Source organism: Lichenostomus cassidix, chromosome Z (assembly GCF_008360975.1).
Source record: "Lichenostomus cassidix isolate B80296 chromosome Z, HeHo_3.0, whole genome shotgun sequence".
Lineage (NCBI taxonomy): Eukaryota > Metazoa > Chordata > Aves > Passeriformes > Meliphagidae > Lichenostomus > Lichenostomus cassidix.
The window spans coordinates 64,065,236-64,086,407 of record NC_139511.1 but is presented as its reverse complement, the minus strand read 5'-3'; the positions used below and the strand labels follow the sequence as shown (position 1 = coordinate 64,086,407).

General features: G+C 41.6%; 1 protein-coding gene across 1 annotated transcript in view; it reads left to right on the top strand.

Moving 5' to 3' along the window:
* RAI14 (retinoic acid induced 14) overlaps positions 1-21,172 on the top strand; it is an 87,762-nt gene that overhangs the window by 340 nt on the left and 66,250 nt on the right. Inside the window, exon 2 of the mRNA XM_085041742.1 lies at positions 10,416-10,507. Coding sequence (XP_084897868.1) covers positions 10,472-10,507 — 36 coding nt within the window. The 5' untranslated portion in view covers positions 10,416-10,471. The remainder of the gene's footprint in view (positions 1-10,415; positions 10,508-21,172) is intronic.

Sequence of the window (21,172 nt, the reverse complement as noted above, 5' to 3'; positions counted from 1 at the left end):
GACCTCTGCGGGGCGCAACAGGAGGGAACTTCTCCCTTCTCCTCGCCGGGCGCTGCCGGAGAGCCCCGTTTGCCCGCTGTGGGGGAGCGGGGGGACGCAGCCTGTGAGTCGCTGCCGCTTGGCTGTTTATTTTCATTTACTCTGTAGTTTGTGTTTTGTTTGCTTTGTTTCGTTTTGTTTTGCTTTCCTCTCAAGATGCGTGGCGCGGAGTGACAGCTGCCCGCGGGGTGAGCGGTGGCACGGCCGGTCCAGCGCCCCGCACCGCTGCCCGCCCGCACAGGGGTCTCTGCGGGTCCCTCGGCCCGAGCCGGTCGGGGGTCCTTGGTCCCCGGTCCGGCTGAGCCCCGGCGGCGGCAGTGCGGGTCCCGGGGCGCCCTGATGGGAGTTAAATCCTCCCCCGGAGTGACCCTCAGGTTCCTGGCTCCGCAGAGAAGGGTGGCCCGGCTGTCCCGGTGCTGTCCCCGGGGGTTTGGTGGGAGCTCGGGGAGGGGAGGTTCGCCGCCGGCTCCGCCGGTCCTCCCGCCCCACTGCCCGTATGGATCCCCGTACCCCCGGGCTGCCCCTTCCCACAGCAGCGCGGGCTTAAAAGATCCAGATTTTCTGTCGCTGATGGAAAAAAAATATTAGGTACTCTGTTTGTGGAATAGCATCGAGTTTAATCAGAAACCTGTGCTTCTAACTTCCCACAGGGCATGAGAAAGATTTATCTTCCTCTTGCACTGCGTTTGGCAGCACAAGCCTTCTGCAGACTGCTGTTGCCACTTCTGACATTCTTAACTTTCTCCTTGTGAAAAGAGTAGTTAAATTCTGCTTTAACAGCGTTCCAGGATCTCTAACAAATCCTCCTGTTTGCTTCTATAACGAGTATGAATGTGCTTACTACAGAACTGACATAAACCACTTCCAGTCTAGTGCTACTTTTGTAGAAGCTGTAGTCTCTTTCTTCTTTTTTCTTCTTCTCTGCCCTAGCAGGTTGTAGATTAGCTGTGTCATTAAAAAAAAAAAAAAAAAAAAAAAAAAAAAAGTACATCAAATGCCAAAAATTACGCATACATCATTTTAGAAAAGTCTTCTGGTGTCCAGGATTAACTAGGAGTAACTGAATTTAGTAAATATCTGTCAATGACTTGCTTGGCTCTTGTCTTGGGACACTCATGGAAAGCTGTCAATGAGATTTTATTTACTAATATAAGAATTGCATAAGAGCCATATGAACCAGAGTGAAAGAGCATTTTGAGTAGAACAACGCATAATATGAGCTCAGGGTTCCCTTGATTTGAAGCCAAGCTCAGTGCCAAGAAATAGCTGTGCAGTAGCAGACACCCATCTTTCCAGTCTCTAAAAATATTGGCCCTCTGCTATTCTCTTCCCCTTCCAAGAGTGCATCTGCTAGCAAAGCAGTAAAATGCTACCTCCTCCCGTCTGCTTCTCTGAACCAAGAGATAGATGGATAACATCAAGTGAAGAAGAGACTAGATGGGAGGCTGCTCATCTTATGAAGCGATGTAAGCATTTCACAAGAGGGTTCACTCACTTGCCTCATCTCGTCGTCCTTTTTATATTCTTTCTCTGTGTTCAGTTTTTATTCTCCCCCTCTCTAATGAGGACTTCATGACTTTTTTGAGGGAGAAGCTGTGATTGGAGGAACATGAAAGCTAATTCTTGTGTAAGATGTTGGTAATTTCTAAATCCTGCTGCAACAATACCCTAATCACATTCCTTTTGGGAGCTGATTGTGGGCTAGCTCTCTTTGCACAGGGATAATGCTTGAAATAAGTATAGAGAAAAAAACCAAGGGAAAGTAGAACAAATAAATTCAAAGCTTTAGTGCCTTGCTTAATGGCAGACATAGTAGAGTACTGAAAATGCCGAAGTAGAAGCATAGCAATCCATATCATCTTCTGAGGGTATAGATTTGAGCAGTTGGCTCCTGCTGTGTGTGTACCTCTTGCATGTCTGAGAAGCCAGCCCACTTGCCAGCATTTTTTGGAGCTGCTGCCTAGTGCCTGTGAGTGCATGCAGGTGATAGCTCTGTTTTTGAGGCAGCTTGGGCTTTGATTTCAGAATTGTCAGTCCTGCCTGCTCCTTATCATGGTCTTCAGAGTTCAGAGGAAATAGTGCAAATAGGTGTAATTCTGGTAATATATTAGAGCAGAGCTTGTCCCTTTCAAACTGCCAGAGACATGCAAGTGTGGTGAACTGTGGAAGAAACAGAAGCTCTCCACTGGCACTTCGGAGTGGCTACCAGTCCAGGTGTTGCTGAGGAGTGCTGGAGTGGAAGCACAGAGCAGTGGAAGAAAACATCCTTCCCTTGTGCTGATATCCAGAGCAAGATGGCCAGTAACACCTGGAGGGGATGGTGGTAGTCTGTGTGCTGAACCTGAGATGGTCACATCTGAAGGAGAGCCTCATGGTTAGTGCATTTTCCTGGGAAGTTTTAGGTCTTGACAAGTCCTTCCTCTGCAGGCAGAACTTGCATTTTAAATGTATGCTGTAGTAACTTAAGTATATTTTCTAAAGCTGTCATAGTCTTCTTTTGGTTTTCTGCCTGGAAGCTGCTGCTAGTACTCAAAAGTACTGGAAAACAAGATGTGTCTTACTTTTTTTTTTTTTTCCCTCCCACATGAATCTGTTGAGGGAATGGATAGAGAAGAGAGAAAGCCAAATTTGTTCAGTCATTACAACAGGAGAATAATTTGTATGCTGGTCTGCCTGTGACTCTAACTTCAGTTACTGGGGATATTCCATTTCTTTTCTCATAACTTCTGAGAGGCAGGGAGCTGTCGTGAGTTCTTGCAGACCTCTGACTTCCCAAAGGCACTTTGGAACACCCTGAAACAGCTCTGCAGAGTTTGACACTAGAGTGCTTTCTGAGGACCTTGTTCACAGCTACTTGCCTGAGACACCAGCATGTTAACTCAAAGGCATATGTGAAGATTAGTAAGTCTGTGAAGGCTGGGAGAATTCTCTTAAACACTGTATCTTCTTCTCCAATATTTGTACATCACCAAGTGCTGCTTCTATTGAATAAAAGTTTCAAAAACCTGAATAAAATCAGATAAAAATTGCTTGATTATCACTAGGATCACAGAATCGCAGAACAGCTGGGGTTTGAAGGAACCTCTGGAGATCATCTAGTCCAACCCCTCTGCTAAAGCAGGTTGCACAAGATCATGATAAGGAAGGTTTTGAATAGCTCTAGAAAAGGACATCCAACGACCTCTCTGGGCAACCTGTTCCAGTGCTGTCACCCTCAAAGTAAAGAAGTTCTTCCTCATATTTAGATGGAATGTCCTGTGTTTCTGTTTATGCTGCTTGCCCCTTGCCCTGTCACTGGGCACCCTTGAAAAGAGCCTGGCTCCATCCTCCTGACACACATCCTTAAGATATTTGTAAGCATTGATAAGATTCCCTCAATGGTTTCTTCTCCAGGCTAAACAAACTGAGCTCTCTTAGCCTATCCTCGTAAAAGAGATACTCCATTTCCCTTACCATCTGTGTCCCTCTGCTGAACCCTCTCCAGAAGTTCCTTGCCTTTCTTGAGCTAGGGATCCCAGAACTGGACACAGCACTCCAGATATGGCCTCACCAGTGCGGAGCAGAGAAGGAGGATAACCTCATTCAGTGTGCTGTCCACTCTGTTCCTAAAGCACCCCAGGATATTGTTGGACTCCTTGGCCACAGGGACATACTGCTGGCTTGTGGTTAACTTGTCCACCAGGACTCCCATGTTCTTCTGGATGGAGCTGGATTTCAGCAGGTTAATCCCTGACCTGGTCCTGGTTATTCCTCATGAGCTGCAGGGTCCTACACTTGCCTTTGTTGAAGTTCATGAGATTCCTCTCTGCTCAGCTCTGTAGCCTGTCCAGGTCTCATTGAGTGGCAACATAGATACTGTTCCATGGATATCATCTACCAAGATGTAGGGGCTGATCTTGCTGATGATATGCTAATTTATAACATTGGTAGTCCTCCCAAATAGAAAATACTTGAATTTTTAAGTGCTTTTTATTAAAGGATGGAAACACATGAAACTCACAATTTTTGTGTAATGTTAGAAAAGATGCTCTGTTTTCATCAGCTGAAAGATTTACCCAAGAGCTTGGTAGCTGAATAAGGGAGGTGTGTTATCAGCACAGTCTCTGAAGGTATTTCTACATTAAAGGAGTTTCCAGTAGGATTCCCTTCTAAGGTGTTTATGGGAGTGGAGCTTGTCAAGTGTCTTAGGTAAATTGCTTTGATGTTGCTGTCTAACTCAAGCCCTAATAGATGACAGGTCTGCCTTAGGCTGTTTCAGCATATTAATCCATAAAGTCATGGATATGTCTCTTCATAGATTTAATGTTGCAACTGTACAGTTAGTCATGTTTGACAGTTCTGAAGAACATCAGGTTGAATGGTTGATAACAGAATACTTGGAAGGAAGTAAGTATAAACAAGTACTAGGTGTTGTTATCCATGTGGGTTTCTCATTTAAGAACTGACATTTCAAAAGTGGGACTCCAAGGCATTTTTCTCTATTGCTAATTGTAGCTAGATGCTTTATTTCCAATCTTGTCCAGTTGAACTAAATGTTGAATGTGGAGAAGTCTTCAGGACGTATGTTGCAACATATATTGCAATGTATCTTATGTATGACCAAACTAAAGAAGATGGTCTCAAAATTGAGGGCTGTGCAAGGGAAAGCTTTTTGTTTTAGAGACAGGGAAATTGAAGGCAGAGAAAAAGCATCAGTATGTCCCAGTTCATGCAACAAGTCTTGTCACTTTTGTTGTGCTCTTCACTGACCTGGATGTGTGTTGGTAGACACTTCCAGGCAAAAGAACTGGAGTGGGACTAGAATAAAATTGTATGTAAGGAGGAAATGATGAATTTGTCTGGACTTCATTTGAGTTAGAATTTTACCCAGAGTCTAATACGCCAAGCAAACAAATCAGGTTGATGTCACATTTTGACTTTTCTCTAACTTTCTCCTGTAATTCACTGTGTGTAGGGCCTTGTTAGTGTTAGCTTTCTTCTGGCTGTCTAGAACTGTGTTTGAATACACTGTTAAACAAACTGCATGTATCCTCAGATCAACCAGCTTGCCTGGGTTTGTAGTGGCTGTGAGGCATCCTCAGAGGCTGGTTCTGCTTCAGCCGTAACATTTGCAAATTCTGGGTATCAAAGGGAGTGTAAGGGTACAGAGTTGATACAAAGTGTTCTGGAGCGAGGAGCGAGAGCTGTAGATTTGTTAGTGTTACAATATCTGTGGAGCTCTAACTTCTGGGCTCACATGCGTAATTTTGTACAGTTCAGCACATCCTTGCCAGTGATTTGTGAGCAGATAGAGGGAATGCACTAAGTTACCCAAGGCCCTTGCTATCTCTGATGTCTGATTCTGTTTAGAGTGGGATTAACTGTATATAAATCACTCCCACTCTTGTGTAGTGCTTGGGCTTCGCAGTGCATTTTTCAGTGTGTTTTCGTTAGTAAGTAATAGTAGATTAACCAAGCCAAGAATTATTTGTCTTTATAGGTAACACTGAGTTTATAAAATTCTGTTCCATTTGACTTTTCCTATGATAGGAGGGTGGGTTCCTAAAGATGGAAAAACTGAGCTGTGCTGATAAAGAGTGGGGGAATGTTCCTATTGCTTTTGGTCGCATCATACATGCTTCTCTGATTTGGCCTGAGAAGTGGAAGAATATGCTCAGCTGGATGGAAATAGGAAGTAGTCAGAGGAGGTGGAGGGTTGGGTGAATTTTTTTAGGACAGAGTGGGCTTGCTCCATTTATGTGGGAGCAGCCAAAGAGGCTGAGCAATGGCCAGTGCCTCCAGGCAGTGCTGTGACTTTGGCAGTGTTGGAGAGAAGCTTGGGCTGGAGCACATTCTTGGTGTTGGAGGGCAGGTGAGGGAAGCTCAGGGACGTGAAGCATTTGTGAATGGAGGTGATCAGCAGAAGGGAGGCATTAGTGTTGATGCCTCTGGCTGCTTTGCAGTGCTGGCTGCTGCTAGGCTGTGCTTCTGGGTCAGAGCTGGGCTTGTGGTTTAGAAAGTGATCATCCAGAGGATAAATATGCTGTGCTTTGGGGGAAGATGCTTCTGGGGCCCCTTATTTTCCCCCTGAGAGTAGGTGCAGTCACACAAAGGAGATCATAAATGTATAGCAGCAATGGTTCTCTTCCACACTGCAGACCCTTTTTTCATTTCCCCTCACATCTCTGTGTGTGTTGCCAGATCTTGCATAGAGTCTGTAAATCTCCTCTGTAACCTTGCAAAGTTTAAAAAAGTTTTTTTTAAGTGTTTTTGGGAGGGAAAGGGGAAATTAGTGGACAACATTAGTTGTGCTCTGCTGTGAGAGTGCTCTGTGTGAGGTGGAGGATTCTCAGGGTGTTCTGAGAGAGGTGCAAGATTTTTGACACCTAAATTAATTGAATTCAGCACTTATCAGTGAGGGGTGGCTCATTAGCATGAACACTGTGTGTAATATATGGTTTTACTGTAAACTTCCAGTTTTACTCAGGGAAACTAGGCTTTTCTTTGTTGTATCTCTGGATCTCTGGCCCCCTCAAGGAGTTAATTGTAACATTGTTTGAAAAGTCTTGCTCTGATTTTGATGCAATTTAATAGAAGAGGAAAAAATGTCTGTATTGTTGTTTACTGTGGTTTGCACAAATCTCACTATAAATCAGTGGGGAAGATTATCCTAATCTGTTTCCTACATTTAAACCTAAAGATTGTATTGTGTATTAAAACACAGTTGCAATGAAAATATTGAGGCCAAAGATTACCACCACTTCAGTGTCTCTTGTTTTATAACTAGATAGGTTTACCACCAACCTGAAGATATTTTTTGTGGCTTGTGTTCCTCAAGGCTGTTTCTTGACATTAAGCTAAAGGAAGATGAGATAGAGGACTAGATATTTAATTTTGGAGCTAATGGTTAAAAGCACGTGATCAGCATTAGCTGTTGAGAATCCCTGGAGTTAAGCACTTATCTGCTGCTAACTTGCTGCAGCTACAAAATGACAGTGCTCAGTATTTATTGCCACATTTGTTCTGAAAGCAGAGAAATGCCACTATTAGTAGGGATTGCTTCTTGTTAATACCTGTGATTCATTGCAGAAATATTGTTTTAAAGTGTCCTGATGTTCCCTAGTGAATTTCTAGTAGTCATTTCCTATCTTGTAAAACAGAAGAGTATTAATGGTGCTTCCTTTATCCCCCCTCTGGCAAATGAACAGTTGTCATAAAGCTCTGCTGAATCAGGATGCTGACCTCTTTTTGCATCGATTCCAATAATTGCACCCTTTGAGAGGGGACTTCCTCCTTTAAACAGTGACAGAAAAAGGCAGCCTTACCACTTCATGCATTTTTATCTCCACGGTTGAAGGATCATGGGAATTATGATGCACAAACTGTAATCTTAATATTTGTGTTTAACTATGTCTTAGGGGAAAAATACAGATGTTAGAAACACGCTGAGCTTGGGAATGCTGTTTTTGTGTGCTTAAGCATGCTTTTTTAATCATGCTGAGGATTTGAGTTTCACATTCAGTGTGTAAAATGCACTTACATAGGAGGTGAAGTATCTTGTGGGAAAAATAAGTCATCTTCTTCCAGAAACACTTCTTCCTTTCTCACAAGGGGGAGAATAACATACTAAGAGTGCTTGCAAAGCTTGTTAATTAGTCTCTACTCCAGGTTCCTCAGAGAACAGGGTCCAGCTTTGCAGCTGCTCTGTGTATGTACCTACAAGGAGTTTTCATCTCTCCCACAGCCTTGTAGTTGAGCACTTTGTCTTCCTTGGGAGCTATAATAAATCTTTTGTCCATAGGAGCCAAAAATGCTGAGGGAGTGGGAAGGGGAAAGAAAGCCTACAGCAGACAATTCTTTGGCAGTCTGTATGTGAGGACAGAGTTCTTGTTTTCAATTCCCTGTTCACAGGATTTATTTATACTTCATTAACTGGTCTAATTAAACAGTTTACTTTTTAAAGTCAAAGCATATTTAAGTTATAAAATAAAAAGTCCTGTAAAGTTTTGGATTTTGTGGGATATTGTATAATGTTTCACACCTTTAAAGTTTCTTTACATTGTTTTGTTTTTCATAAAAGTTTGAAGGTTTTTTGGTTTGGTCTGGGGTTTTTTTTGCTGGTATGGTATGTAAAGAAAGCCAGATAAATAATTATATTTCTCTTGTCTGTACCCTGGCATTTCTGGTCTTTGCAGTTCTCATCATCCTTTCTGTTACTAGAGGATAATTTAGGAGATTATTGGGCTCTGCTGAGGTTCAGGCTCCTTTCCAGTGCAGGTTATGTCAGCTCTTGTGGAATTTAAGTGCTTTCTCCAAAGTTTGGGTAGGTGTAGCAGAAACAAAGTGGTGTGCTTCTCTCAGAGCAATCTGAAGTAATTCCTTCTTTTTGAGTGTTCAGGGGTTTTTTTTTGCTTGGTTGGTTTTGTGTTTTGTTTTTGCTCTGTTTTTGTTGGGGGTTATTCGTTTGTTTTGGGTTTTTTTTTGCTATTTTACAAATAGTCTATCCCACCCCAGACAAAGGTAAGAAATTTTCACCTACATCATCAGGTGAAAAGGTTCTGCAAATGCTATTTTCCTTTTCTCCTTTTGCTTGCTAAAGAATGAAACAAAATGCTGTGTGAGCCCATTCTCCTTGTGATTAAACACAAGAATTTTTGAATTAAACCCCTTGTTCATATACCTGGAAGCAGTCAGGGTTCTGACATGGCTTGAAAATGACTGCTTAATTAGACTCAGAGTAATTTAATTTGATTTAATAATTTTTTAACAACCTACAGAATTACCCCATCCAGATTACCTGCTGCTGCTTATTGGAGGGGTGTGACCTTTGGGAAATGTGTTTGTGTGTATATAGTGTATGAGATTTTTTTGTTTGGTTGGTTTTTTTTTTAAAGAAATGTACTTGAGTGTGTCTTATATGTCTGTCAGATAAATATGGGGTTGAACAAAATAACATGTTTAGTTAGCACTGAATGATGCTCCTAAATGGCACCTAGGGTTGTGTATTGTGATATTGTGGAAGTGTTCATATATATATATGTGTGTGTGTGTATATTCTACAAAGAGTATACTGTGTAGTTGGATTTTTAAAACTCATAGTAGAGTTATCATGTAGAACATAGCAACTTGCCTTATAATAAATAATGAGATGTACTTTTATGAAACAATTGAATCTTGCTTTGGTTATCAAACTGTAATCTACTGTTTTTGAAGAGTGATGTGAAACACAGTGACCCTGCATGACCTATTTGAATTTATGCTCCAGCCCCCATTTCAGTTATTTATTTATCTGACTAGACTTATAAAACTTTTTTCTACTTTTTTTTTCCTAGGGTGGAGGGAGGAAGTTTATACAGCTGAACATCCTTGACTTTAAACTGTTCCTTCAGAAAGAATTTGTATAGCAGCTAAAACTTGTAGATGAAAGCAACTGACTGTTTCAGTAAGCTTACTGTAAAACTAGAAATGTGGAACATTTTTACCTAGGTGCATTTGCCAACCCAGATGTTTCTCTCTCATTAAATTTCTCCTCTGTGCTCTAGAAAAAGCACAAAGTAGCCATGCTGTTTTAATGTGCTTTTCGCTGTTATGTTGGATTGGCAACATGTGGTATCATTGAAGCTTTCTGTAGGAAACTTTGCTCTAGACACTCACTTTCCTCTGTGAGAGTCTGCAGCTTGTCTATTGTTAGTTTTATGTGTTTGTCCAACTGCTGCTTTCCTTCATGTGAAAGGGAGGAAAGGGAACATGACTGTGATAGTGCATTGCCAAGTTACAAGCAGCTATGGTTCTTCAGAATTCACTTACAGTTCCTTATGGGGAAGAATCCTAAACAATTCTTCCAGCAGTAACCTCTGTCCTGCTCAGGTGATTCTGTCTGCTGTTGGGCTGTCCTAGTGTGTGTCCTGTATGCTTAAATACAATTTTGATTTTGGTTAGTGGTTAGACTTGTGTATAAAATAGTGGTGGTACTTCTGCTATCCCAGTGGTGATGGGATAGTGAAGTTTTGATGAATGACTTTGCATGCTTAATTATGATTTTGCCACTTTACAAATGGCTGTCTTGATGATAATATTAAAATAGGCAGTGGTCAGAGAAATCTGGTCATGTATGAACATGATGGTGATATATTTGTGGAGATGTAGTTAGTATAACATGATACACAGCTGAGTTTTTGGTAAAGGTTTGTTCTGTTCTTCAGTGGTCAGCTTGAAGCTTACTTCTAAGTTTACTAAAAGAGTTAGAAACTTTCCCTTAGGTGACTGTTAATCTTTTTTGGAGCTTGAGGGCTAAATCCCCAAAAGGTGATAGAGGTATGCAAATTCATTTCTAACTTGCCTGCCAGTGAACTGAATGGTATCAAGTTGGAATCTTACTTTCTTTCTTTTTTGTTTAGATATTGAAGAAGAATAAAAAGCTCCTCAAAAGTTTGGAAGGTTGAATGTGATCACCATGAAGAGCTTAAAAGCAAAGTTCAGGAAGAGTGACGTAAGTATTTCTGCTCAGTTTGATTGCTCATTTTCGTGCTGGAAACAAGTTCTTCACTCCCACCTTGATAAGCTTGTAGGTTAATGAATTACAGAGAAGAAAACTTTTTTCCAAGCACAAAGGCAACAGCTGAGTACAATGTGGAGTAGGCTGTTTCTATTTGTAGAGCCATTCTCTGTAATGGCAATGAACAGTATTTTACTACCTTGGTCCCCATAACTGAATCTTACACATCTCTGGGAACTTCTGTTAGATTGTGCTGGTGCAAAGATTGAAACTTTGTTCCAGGTTTGGGATTAAGCCTAGTAAGGACTTTACTACCCAATCATATTTCTGTCTAAGCCTAATACCATTCTTATCAGTGTGGTGTTTGAGCACTTAACGTAATGTCTCTGCAGTCTGTGGCAGAGTTTCTTTGTCAGCAAGAATACAGGAACCAACTGAGCAATTAGGACAGCTGTGGTTTATCAGTTCTGGTGTGAAAGGAGGGGTGGATATGAGGCTGGAGCAGTGAGGAAGGGAGATGTAAACGTGGAGGTTCTCAGGAGAATCTTCAGAACAGCATTTAGAGAGACACGAGGCTGCACATCATCTTGCTAGCAGGAGAAGTATCAGTGGAGACACAAACTTCTGTGTGTATAGCAAACAATTCTTTCCTTGGAGCAGGGGAACTACTGTAGTGCAGGTCTGTTCTTGTGCCTCTGTTCCTACTAATCCTCATTCCAGGTTTTTGTGCTTCTAGTAAGAAGTCTGTGAAATAAGTGACTTTATGTTTAATTGACTTTCCAGATACTATGTGGAATTTGTAACAAATCTTCATGATCTGTGAAGAATATAGTGTTTCATTCTTAATCCTAAACTTTTGTGCTGTTTTGAAAGAAGTAATGTGTCGTTTGCCATGGCCAGAGTTGCATGGGGTCCTGGAGCAGACATGTTGGATGAAGATGTTTAGTTTTGAAAATGGAGCTTCTTAAGATGTTTTGATGTTCAGGAATAAAATCACACAGTGCACTCAGTGTGTGTTTTGGTGAAAAGATGATCTCATGACATACCATTAGTGTGGTGTGTCTTTAGCCAGCCTGTAATGCACATCAGTAGTAGTGAAGAAGGTGGAGTTACTGTTGTGGTGTAACCTCCAGATGTGCTGGTTACTGCTCAGAAAGTGTTTTGAGCTGCAGGTTAGCGTTTGGTGCAGCTGCTGAATTGGTATCCTTACAGCAGCACTGGTGGATGCTTTACTCCTTCAGTTTAGCAAGAGGCATTTCTTAAAAAGCTACCTCCATAAACAAGGCTAAATATGCCAACCAACCTTTGCTCTCTGGAATATCTAGAATATTCCAGAAATATTCTAATTTTGGGTGCAGAGGAAGACACTTTTAACTACTTAAGCAGAATTTGGTTTTGCTGGTCACCAGACTGAATCAGACAGTGGCACAATGTCTTGTGCACAACGTCTTGTGCCACTTCCCAACAAAAAAAAAATAATATCCCAAGTCTCTGGTGCCCCATCTAACTGAACTTGCCTTTCAGTTTAGCACTGCTGGAGTTCTGTAGTCAGACGTTGTTGCTCCTGTTGCAATGAGCAGCAGCAATTGCTATTCTGAGTTCGCCCACACCACTAAAACCTTTAATAGGCATCTGCCTGAGTAATGAGAGCAGTCTGTTGGCTGATACACGAGCACACTTGGAAGTTAGGTGTGCCCATGTGTTAGGATGACTTCATTCACACTTTGATGCTGCTTGGCTGGGCTGCTGCTCCAGAGCAAAGGCTAAGTGACATGCATGATGAAACCAGACCTTGCTGCAGCGACTGCAGCCACTGTCATAAATCGCACTGGTTCACTTATTCCTGACTTATCTTGATAACTTGTGTACGCCTCTCCCCAAAATCAAGGGCAGTCTGAATGTAATTGCTGTTTTGATACTGCTGCTGTCTACTGGCTGGAGACAAGGTTGACCACAAAGGATTTTTCAGATACCTAAAATTTAGACATGCAGCTCTAAGAGCAGAACAGTCTAAATCCATGACAGTCTGGTTCCCTCTGTTTGGAAGCCAAGCCTTAAGGGCATAATTCAAGGCAACCAACAGGAGCTGTTCTATATTTTCTGCAAGATAAGCAAGAAAAATTATCCTTCTCTTCAATTTCCAGAAGCTGCTCTTAGTTACAGCTTTTGAGGAGGAGAAAAAGGATGTATTTTTAATGGGAATTAGTTGTATTTATATCTGTTCATAAGATGTAGTAACTGCTCTTGGATTGGGGATGAGGGCAAAGTCAGAAGAGATGGATTGAGTATTTTTCTCACTCCTTTCTTAAAAGAAATCTTTAATGTATTCTAGAACTGAAGATGTCTTGGGAGTGTTACAGTACTCCTCTCTGTAACCTCATTGTTAGCATAAAAAATAAAGAGTGGGAAGAATAGGAAGTCTTCAAGGTGTGTGTGAGAAATAGGAATGACAAACATTTCTTCAGCAGTAGGGCTGATAACATAAAACTCTGAGCTGAAATGAAGACGACGAAGGAAATTTCACTGATGTATTGAAGCTCTCTAGGCTTTTCTGGAGTGGCTGAATTGAAAGTATAATTGCTGATATTAAAGTATTTCTTAAATGCCTCTGCCAGAAGGCATTGCTTTGGTGCTCGAGTGATACTGGTCTTGATGCTTGTGAAAGAGATGGCCCTGCTCCCTCTTTTTTCACATCTGCTTTTCTCATTTTGAGGTTATCTGACCCTGCAGGGAACGAATTCAAGGACAAGGAGTGACAGAAAATTACTTTGTGGGGTGAATGTCAGCTGGGTAGCTCTCTGTGCTGTGTTACTGTAGGGTCAGTTCTGAGAGGAGTGGTGGAAGTATGAGGAACAGCAGGACATCCCTTTCTGCAGTTGTTGCTTGGCTGAGTTGCATTGTCAGATCACACCCTGAGAATATTGGCCCAAAAAGCACAAGGATGGGCATGCCAGCAAAGGAGTTGCAGGATCACACAGATAAATGAGGCTGCTGATTTAAATATTCAGCACAATCGGTATGGTCCACAGCTGAGAGATGAGAGTATGACTCTTAGACGGAAGAGAGACTCCTCACTTCATGTTTTTGCTGTATCCCACCTGATTTACTGTGTGTGAAACCAGCTCCATTAACTGGAGAATCCTTTGTCCTTGACACACTTAATCGCTGTGAAATCCTTCCTGGGGGTGACTGTTGCCATGTGAACATGTGTATTTGGAGAGCAGGAATGAGATTTATTGCTCTGTCACAAATGATTATTGTCAAAGTGTGATGTCTAGTCACAGGAGGATGCTTGTAGACTGGGAATCTGTGAGGAGGGTGCCTGGGTGGGAGCAAATGCCAAGACTGGAAGCTAAGCAGTGGATGTGCACACTCAAAGAATGTGTAGACAGCAGAAATGGCAATCGTGTCTCGACAGAGCAAGTCTCTTCTGTCTGAGAAACTGTATTTTTTCAACTCTCCTCATCTCTTGCTTCTCATTATCAAACTCAAAACCTACCCTTTAACATGTAAAAGCTGGCCACCTAAAAGGACTATAGCCTCTTGTTGCTGGAGGCTATCACACGTAACACTTGAAAAAGTTGCTGTAGTAATGCCAGGAGCTATGACTTCAGAGCTGAATTTATTTATGGACAGTCCACAGTTTCTTCACACAATGGAGAATGAATGTCTCTACCAAGTAAGAGAGAAGTTCTTCACTGTTTCTGCTAAGAAAATAAGATTTTGAAAAATAGTAATTAAAACAAAAATGTAGCGACTGATGTCTTACCAGGGCTCTAATATTTGAGATTGGAGTGTTTTCTGTAATAAGTAGTCAGTTTGAGCCTGACTTCAAAAGCATCTAGAACCTTAAACAGTGGCAAAGTGGATTTTCCAATGTGTGAAGATTGAGCCTGCCTAAACATGTTTTGCCTGTTTCTTAAGGATGACAAGATGCTTGTCAACATTTTTAGGCACCTACACACATTTAAATATCTAGCTCTTTGATACTGAAATGATGTAGGTGCGTAAGTGATTTGTTCAGGTAGACTGGATTTTAACCATGTTCTTGGTTATCCTAGAAAAGACATATTGTGTGAAGGCTCTGAAGGTTAACATTGTTTTCACTCTCTTAAATCTATATGTGAAAACTGGAAAGTTTTACGACCCTTTTCTGTGAGTATTGAAGATCATCTGAAAAACACATACTACAATTTGACTGCAGACCAGTTTTCTTTCAGTTGCTATCTTGTCAAATGGACAAGAAGATTAGAATTGGGAATTTTTCCAAACATCTTCAATATTGAATAATTAAAATAGTAGAATGTCTTTTAAAATCAAAAATTGACTTTGCAGTTCAGCAGGAACAGGTAGCAATTATCAGAAGCAGAGCCAAGACAGGCTGGGATTCCCCAATACTAATTACCAGCTCTAACTTCTGGTATTTCTGGAAATGCCTATTTGTTGTACTATTATGTGGGGGTTGAGAAGTTTGCAGTTCTAATGAAAATTTCTGCTTTTTGGCCTTTGCTGTAATCACTGCTCCTTAAATCTCAAAATGATGAGGCAGCTGGGTATGCTGTGATGTAAAATCTCAGTCTTAATGTAGACACTATGCTAATTAAGGCTTGGCATTTCTTTTTAATGCCAAATGTTCTAAGTAGTCAGTTTCCATTTAGCAATTCTTAAATTATAAAAAGCTAAACTACTTGGGGTCTGGAATGGAAGGATTGCTGGGATACATTCAATTGAAATCTGTGTTCTTGTGTGCTTTGGGCTGAATGTGTGGGAGAGCAAAACTTGGGTGGGGCAACTTAAAAGTAATAATGAAGGATCTGCTGCAAACAGCCCTTAAATTGCTTTGTCCACCGAAAGCTACAATCAGCCTAAAAACGAGCAAGTGCTTGAAATTTACAGCATCTACTTTGTACATACATACATATTTTCTTTCAGGATATTTGTGACCAAGAAAAAACCCACATACAAAATTCACTCTGGCAAAAAGGTGAAACGGCAGTTTTGTTTGACCATTGTGCACAATTATTTAGGAAATGAACTACTGAAGCTTGCTTTTATTTCAGTGTCCTGCTTTTAGTGTGTGTTGGGTTGAATCAGCCTGGAACACATCATCATGAGTGTAGCTTTTGCTCAGCTTGCTGTGTTCTGCAGTAGCAGTCTTTGGTTCCACTCTACAGTGTGTGATGGAAGGCTTGATCTCTGGAGTGTATGGAATTGCCCTCAGCAGCCTCTTCCTGGGAATGGAAAATTGAACCTTCTCTCCCTCTTGAAACAGTTGCTAGTTGTTAGGGGTTGAGGTTTCTACCTTCTTCCCCATTTTCTGCTATTTGGCTTCATTCCTCCACTTCTGGGCAGCGTAAGGCTCTGCTCTACTCAGCTTCCTCTCCCATCTTGAATGCTTTGTCCAGGAAAGAAATTAAACATGTTCTGAGGATATTAGAGTAAGACCTGCTGCCTGTTGCAGTCAGTGTAGCATTAACCTCCTGCCTTCAAATAATGTATTTTCTCTATTATTGACAATAGGAATGTTCTCAGAGTACTTGTAAAATTATCTTATTCAGGTGAGCTGTAATTCTGGTGCGCTGGAGCCCTCTGTGAGGGGGCCAATGTCAGCCCATAAATTATGCAGCATCTCTTTTGATGGTGGAAAGAAAATGTAATGGAGAAGACAAGTGAAGACTGACAGATGAAGGTATGGGAAAAAAAGGAAGGGAAGAAAAAAGGTGTGAAAGGCAGGAGAAAGGAGGGACAGTTGAAGGGTCAGAGTTACCACTTTGTTAACTGTTCTGTGAGAAGAAACAACTGGGCTCCTGTGGGTTGCCTGTTTGTCATCTGCCTTGAGATGGGAAAGTACAAAAGGTGTTTAAGGCCAAATACCTTGCAGATATTCTGTAAACAACCTGCAGCATCTCCAAATGTTTGAGACAGAAAGGAAGGGGAATTGGTTAAATGAGAACTGTGCTGTGCTGTTTGGAATTACAGCAGACAAACCTGGGTTGGAGTTAGCTTACTTTGAATAAACACATGGTTATTTCCTTAAACAGGATTATGAAATGGGAGTGAGTAGGAAGGAGAAAGGCAAATCAGCATATGCAAGCTGGAAAAAACTTGTATTTTTAAATATAATGGTAACAAGAAAGGAATTTTTTTTTTAGAAACATTTCTTTTGTGTCCCTTTAAAGGGAGCACAAAAGTTCAAAGGCCTGAGTTTGGAATAGTTGAAAAAAAGCAATTGTAATTTTTTCATTTATTTGTTTATCTTTGGTAAGATTTAAATGTAAAGTAAAATAAATTTAAAAATTATAAATGAGCAGTTTGTGTGTTCTTACGGTGGTACACTATATCCCCTCTTCCTTTTTGGCACTGCTTGTGCCTGATCTGATATGTCCAGCTGTCCAAGTTGTCTGTTAAGACTCATGTGAAGGAGAGGATTTAAGGAATGGCCCAGTCTTTGTGTTTGGAGGCTTTTGCCTTGTTTTTCATTGTTAGTAAAGACAATGTGCTGTGAATATCTGCTGTATTATTATCTAGTGAATATAACACCCATATGTTTTATTTGAGTGGAGATCTCAGCCTTTTCATTCTAGGCTTATATTTGGTAGACTGTGAATGATGCAAGCAGACAATAAATGCTCAGTAATTAGGCTGAAAGAGATGTATTATTTACCTTATTTCAGCAATGAATTCTAGTGCTATTCTTCAAGAAGCTGTTCTGTTTGTGTAACCCAGGAAAATATCCAGTATTAGGGACATGTCCAGCCCTTTTCTGATTCCTTGCACATTGTCACACTTGAGGTGTGCTGAATATATGTCTCATACATGTTCTGAATGAACATCTGTTAAGCTAAAGTGTGGAGTAGAATCAGGGTGTCAGTGGCCACTCTTCCCAGGAAGTGGGAAGTGTGGACTTGTGTAGCTGTTCTGACCTCAGAAAAGCTATTTATTGAGCTATTTTTCCTACTTCAAGACCTAAGTGACCTAGACAAAGCTGCAGCCTCAAGCTTTCAAAAATGCTGTTAAGATTGTGCTCGAAAAAGCTTTCACAGTCGAATGTCCTTTGACTACAGCACAAGGTGTCTCAATTTTTTAAACTCACAGTTTATATCCACATTTATTGTTACCACAGGTACTACCTCTTCCTGTATTTAGGTTGTTATGTGGACTCCATATTTACCTTGAAGTATTTTGAGGTAGAAAACTCTTTAAGTGGTGTTCTTGTTCCACTTGACACTAGTGCTACATCATACTATTTGGATTTTGAGAGGTGGCATAATACCAATAACAAAATATAATCTGAAACTTCATTTAAATTTACTCCTGTATAGCTGTCTGAGGACTCTCATTCCCCAGATATACTGCATGTATATGTCTCAGATGGAATACACAGCTAAATGTCCAGAACGCTTGTATTGACTTGATTGCAATGATAGAAGCAAAGGTATTTTAATAACTTTGCAAATGATGTGGTTACTGATGCATACGTATGTGTCTGACATACCTGTGTGGCTCAGTTCGTGGGTGAATGCCTCTCCTCTTTCATCTTTGCTTCTTTGCTGTGTGTGGTGGAAACTTCTTAGGAATCTTGTAAACTTGGGTAACCTGTCTGCTTATCCAGAGCCTCAAACAGGACCCTTTGAAGTCAGAAGAAAGACTTCAGTCTGCTTGGCTGAGTATTGAATCAAGAATGAAAACCAAAATGGATGCATATGGCAGGCTCCAGTGAAGCATGGATATCCCCTCAATCTAACATGGAAATACACATGGATATTGAGGATGCTCAGAATGGCAGACTATCCAATAGCGGCTTCTTTTTGGGATCTAGAGTAGCTTGAGTTTTTGCTCTGTTCCTCCTGCTTTTTTTCCTTTGGGGGATGATTTCTTATGATATGATGTGATTCTGTTTGACAGGAGCAATAGCAACCCATTACATCTAGTTTCAATCTACCCTCTTTTAGTTTCAAATCATTTCCCTTTGTCTTATTGCTGCAGATCTGCAGAAAAGGTCCCTCTCCACTGTTCTTTACTAGCCCCCTTTAAGTATGAAAAGGCCACAATAAACTATTATGGTGCCTTCTCTTCTCCATGCTGAGCAGCTCTAACTCTTTCAGCTTGTCCTCACAGCAGAAGTGCTCCATCCCTCTGATCATCCTGGTGGCCTCCTCTGGACTCACTCCAGCAGGTCCATGTTCCTCCCATGCAGGGACCCCAGAGCTGATGCAGTGCTCCAGGTGGGTCTCACCAGAGCAGAGCAGAGGGGCAGAATCCCCTCCCTCCCCTGCTGCCCACAGGGCTCTGGATGCAGCCCAGGACATGTTTGGCTCTCTGGGCTGTGAGTGCCATGGCCAGGGCATGTCCAGCCTCTCACCCACAGCACCCCAAGTCCTTCTGGGCAGAGCTGCTCTGATCTGTTCATGCCCAGCCTGTGCTGATACTGGGGGTTGCCCTGACCCAGGTGCAGCACCAGCACTTGGTCTTGTTGAACCTCACAAGGTTCCCACAGATCCACTTCTTGAGCTTGTGCAGGTCCCTCTGTATGACATCAAGTCAAGCACACCTCTTAGCATGGTGTCATCTGTGAATTTGCTGAGAGTGCACTGAATTCCACTGGCTGTGTCACAGATGAGGACATTGAGCAGTGCTGTCCCATGCGTACTCAGAGGCTTCTGAGGGACACCACTCATCACTGATCTCCATCTGGACATTGAGACATTGATGACTGCCTCCTAGATGTGGCCATCCAGCCAGTTTGTTATTCACCAAACAGTCTGTCAAATCTGCCTATCTGCAATTTAGAGAGCAGCATGTTGGGAGAGGCCATGTGTTGATCACATTATTGCTGTGTGCTTATCAGGGGAAGAAGGAGGATGCTTTTCTTTAATTCCTGCGGCTGTGGCTAAGGGAACCTGAACAGCACATCACATGCTTATGCCTTACTCTGTTGAGAAGGACTGCAAGTTCAAACTGTCTTGGAGTGTCTTACTGGCGCAGGAATCGCATACTTAAGGATGGGATTTTTGTAGATTTCTTTTTGACCACCCAGTTGTATTCTTGTCCCACTTCACAGAAATAGCCTGCTTCTGTCTAATTTTGTTGGACTTGTCTCACAGTTGTCTCCTGTCCTGTGTCAAAGTGTAAGAAGGGCATCAGGCAGCAGGCATGCATCCCTGAAGCCCTGGTGTTGCAAACAGGGCTGTGCATGTGAAGTGCTGCACAGCAAGAAGCTGCCCTAGGCTTCATGTTGGGCAGCAGTTTTTTTCCAGTCGTGAATACCACTTCTTAATGCACACGTTGTTTGCTTGTAAACTTGGAGTTGCTCAGTGTGTTTTGGTTTTGTTATTCGCAGTGTAGGTTCCTTGTGTGCAAGCCAGGTCTCGCTTCAGCTGGATTGCTGTGCTGATTATTTAGCATGTTGTGCACTCAGGAGGAAGGTTGTGTTATCCATGTGTTTGTGAGGAGCATTAGCTCAGGTTAATATCACAGCAAAAAACTCTTGGAAGTTTCTGGTGGTGATGAACTGCAGCTATCTCCGATGATGGTAAGATGCATGGGGACAAATGTAGGCTGTTGGGTTTTTTATGTTTGTGAGTAATTTTGGTTTTCTTAGAGAGTCATTTAAGAGAGAAAATGTAATTCACATTAATTTATATTGCTTGCTGAGCTGTGATACAGCGAATGGGACAGGACAGGCATGAACAGTGTGTGAGGAAAATGGCTGCAGGTAAGTTTCTTCTGTTGAGAGGTGAACACTCATTTCTGTTAAATTGCCTAGGATTTTGGGATAATGTATGGCATGTTTTTTCACATGAGCCGGTAAACACCAAAGTTTTCTTTATTATTTTCTTCTTTTAATTTAGGCTAGTGGGGGGAGCATGGGACCCTCCTTTGCCCATAGACACTTGTGTGCACACTTTTCTCATTCACTCTATCTTTGTATAGTTATGGGCAAAGGAGCAACCGCTGTTTCACTCTGTAAAATACACTGAACCTACTTCACTTAGCTGTGCAGTGCTGAAGGGAAGGCACCCAGTCCAATCTGAGAATTTCTAATGCAAAATGGAAGAACATGAAGTAAGTGTTCTTCAGAGACCAAGAAGGCAAGTTTAGTAAATTAACTTGTAGCTGAAATGTGCTTGTCATTTTTAGTGTTTTTCTTCTGCTAACATAAGAATGTAATTATTATGCCATGGAACTCCATACAAGGGAGTTTCCGTGCCTGGAATTTAGATTTATAATCTGCTTCCTCCCACTTCCAGCTCCAATGTATCATGATACTTTTAGATGAAGATCAAGATCAAGTCACTATATGATTTATTCTTGAAAGGCTAAGTTGCCTGTTTGCTGCAGTGGTGTCTCTGGTTGTGTCTGCCTATAAGCTAACAAGAAAAAAGTCTGCTATCTGGAATTTGTATATAAATATTAATTAAAGACAAATTTCCTCCTGCTCTTTGGCAGTAGCAGTTCTTCCACTCATTCTCCTCTCCTGTCTCCTGGAAAACTCCCATAGGTTTAATAACTGTGGCTGGGGCAGAATTCTAATTTTCTTAAATTTATGTTTCTGTTTCTAACACTAATAGTTTTTCTGTTGTTGGGTCCCCTCCTCCCACCCTCCACTGGTCTGTAAATTACCTCAGCAGTGCTCAGTATCTTCAGTTTTATGAATGC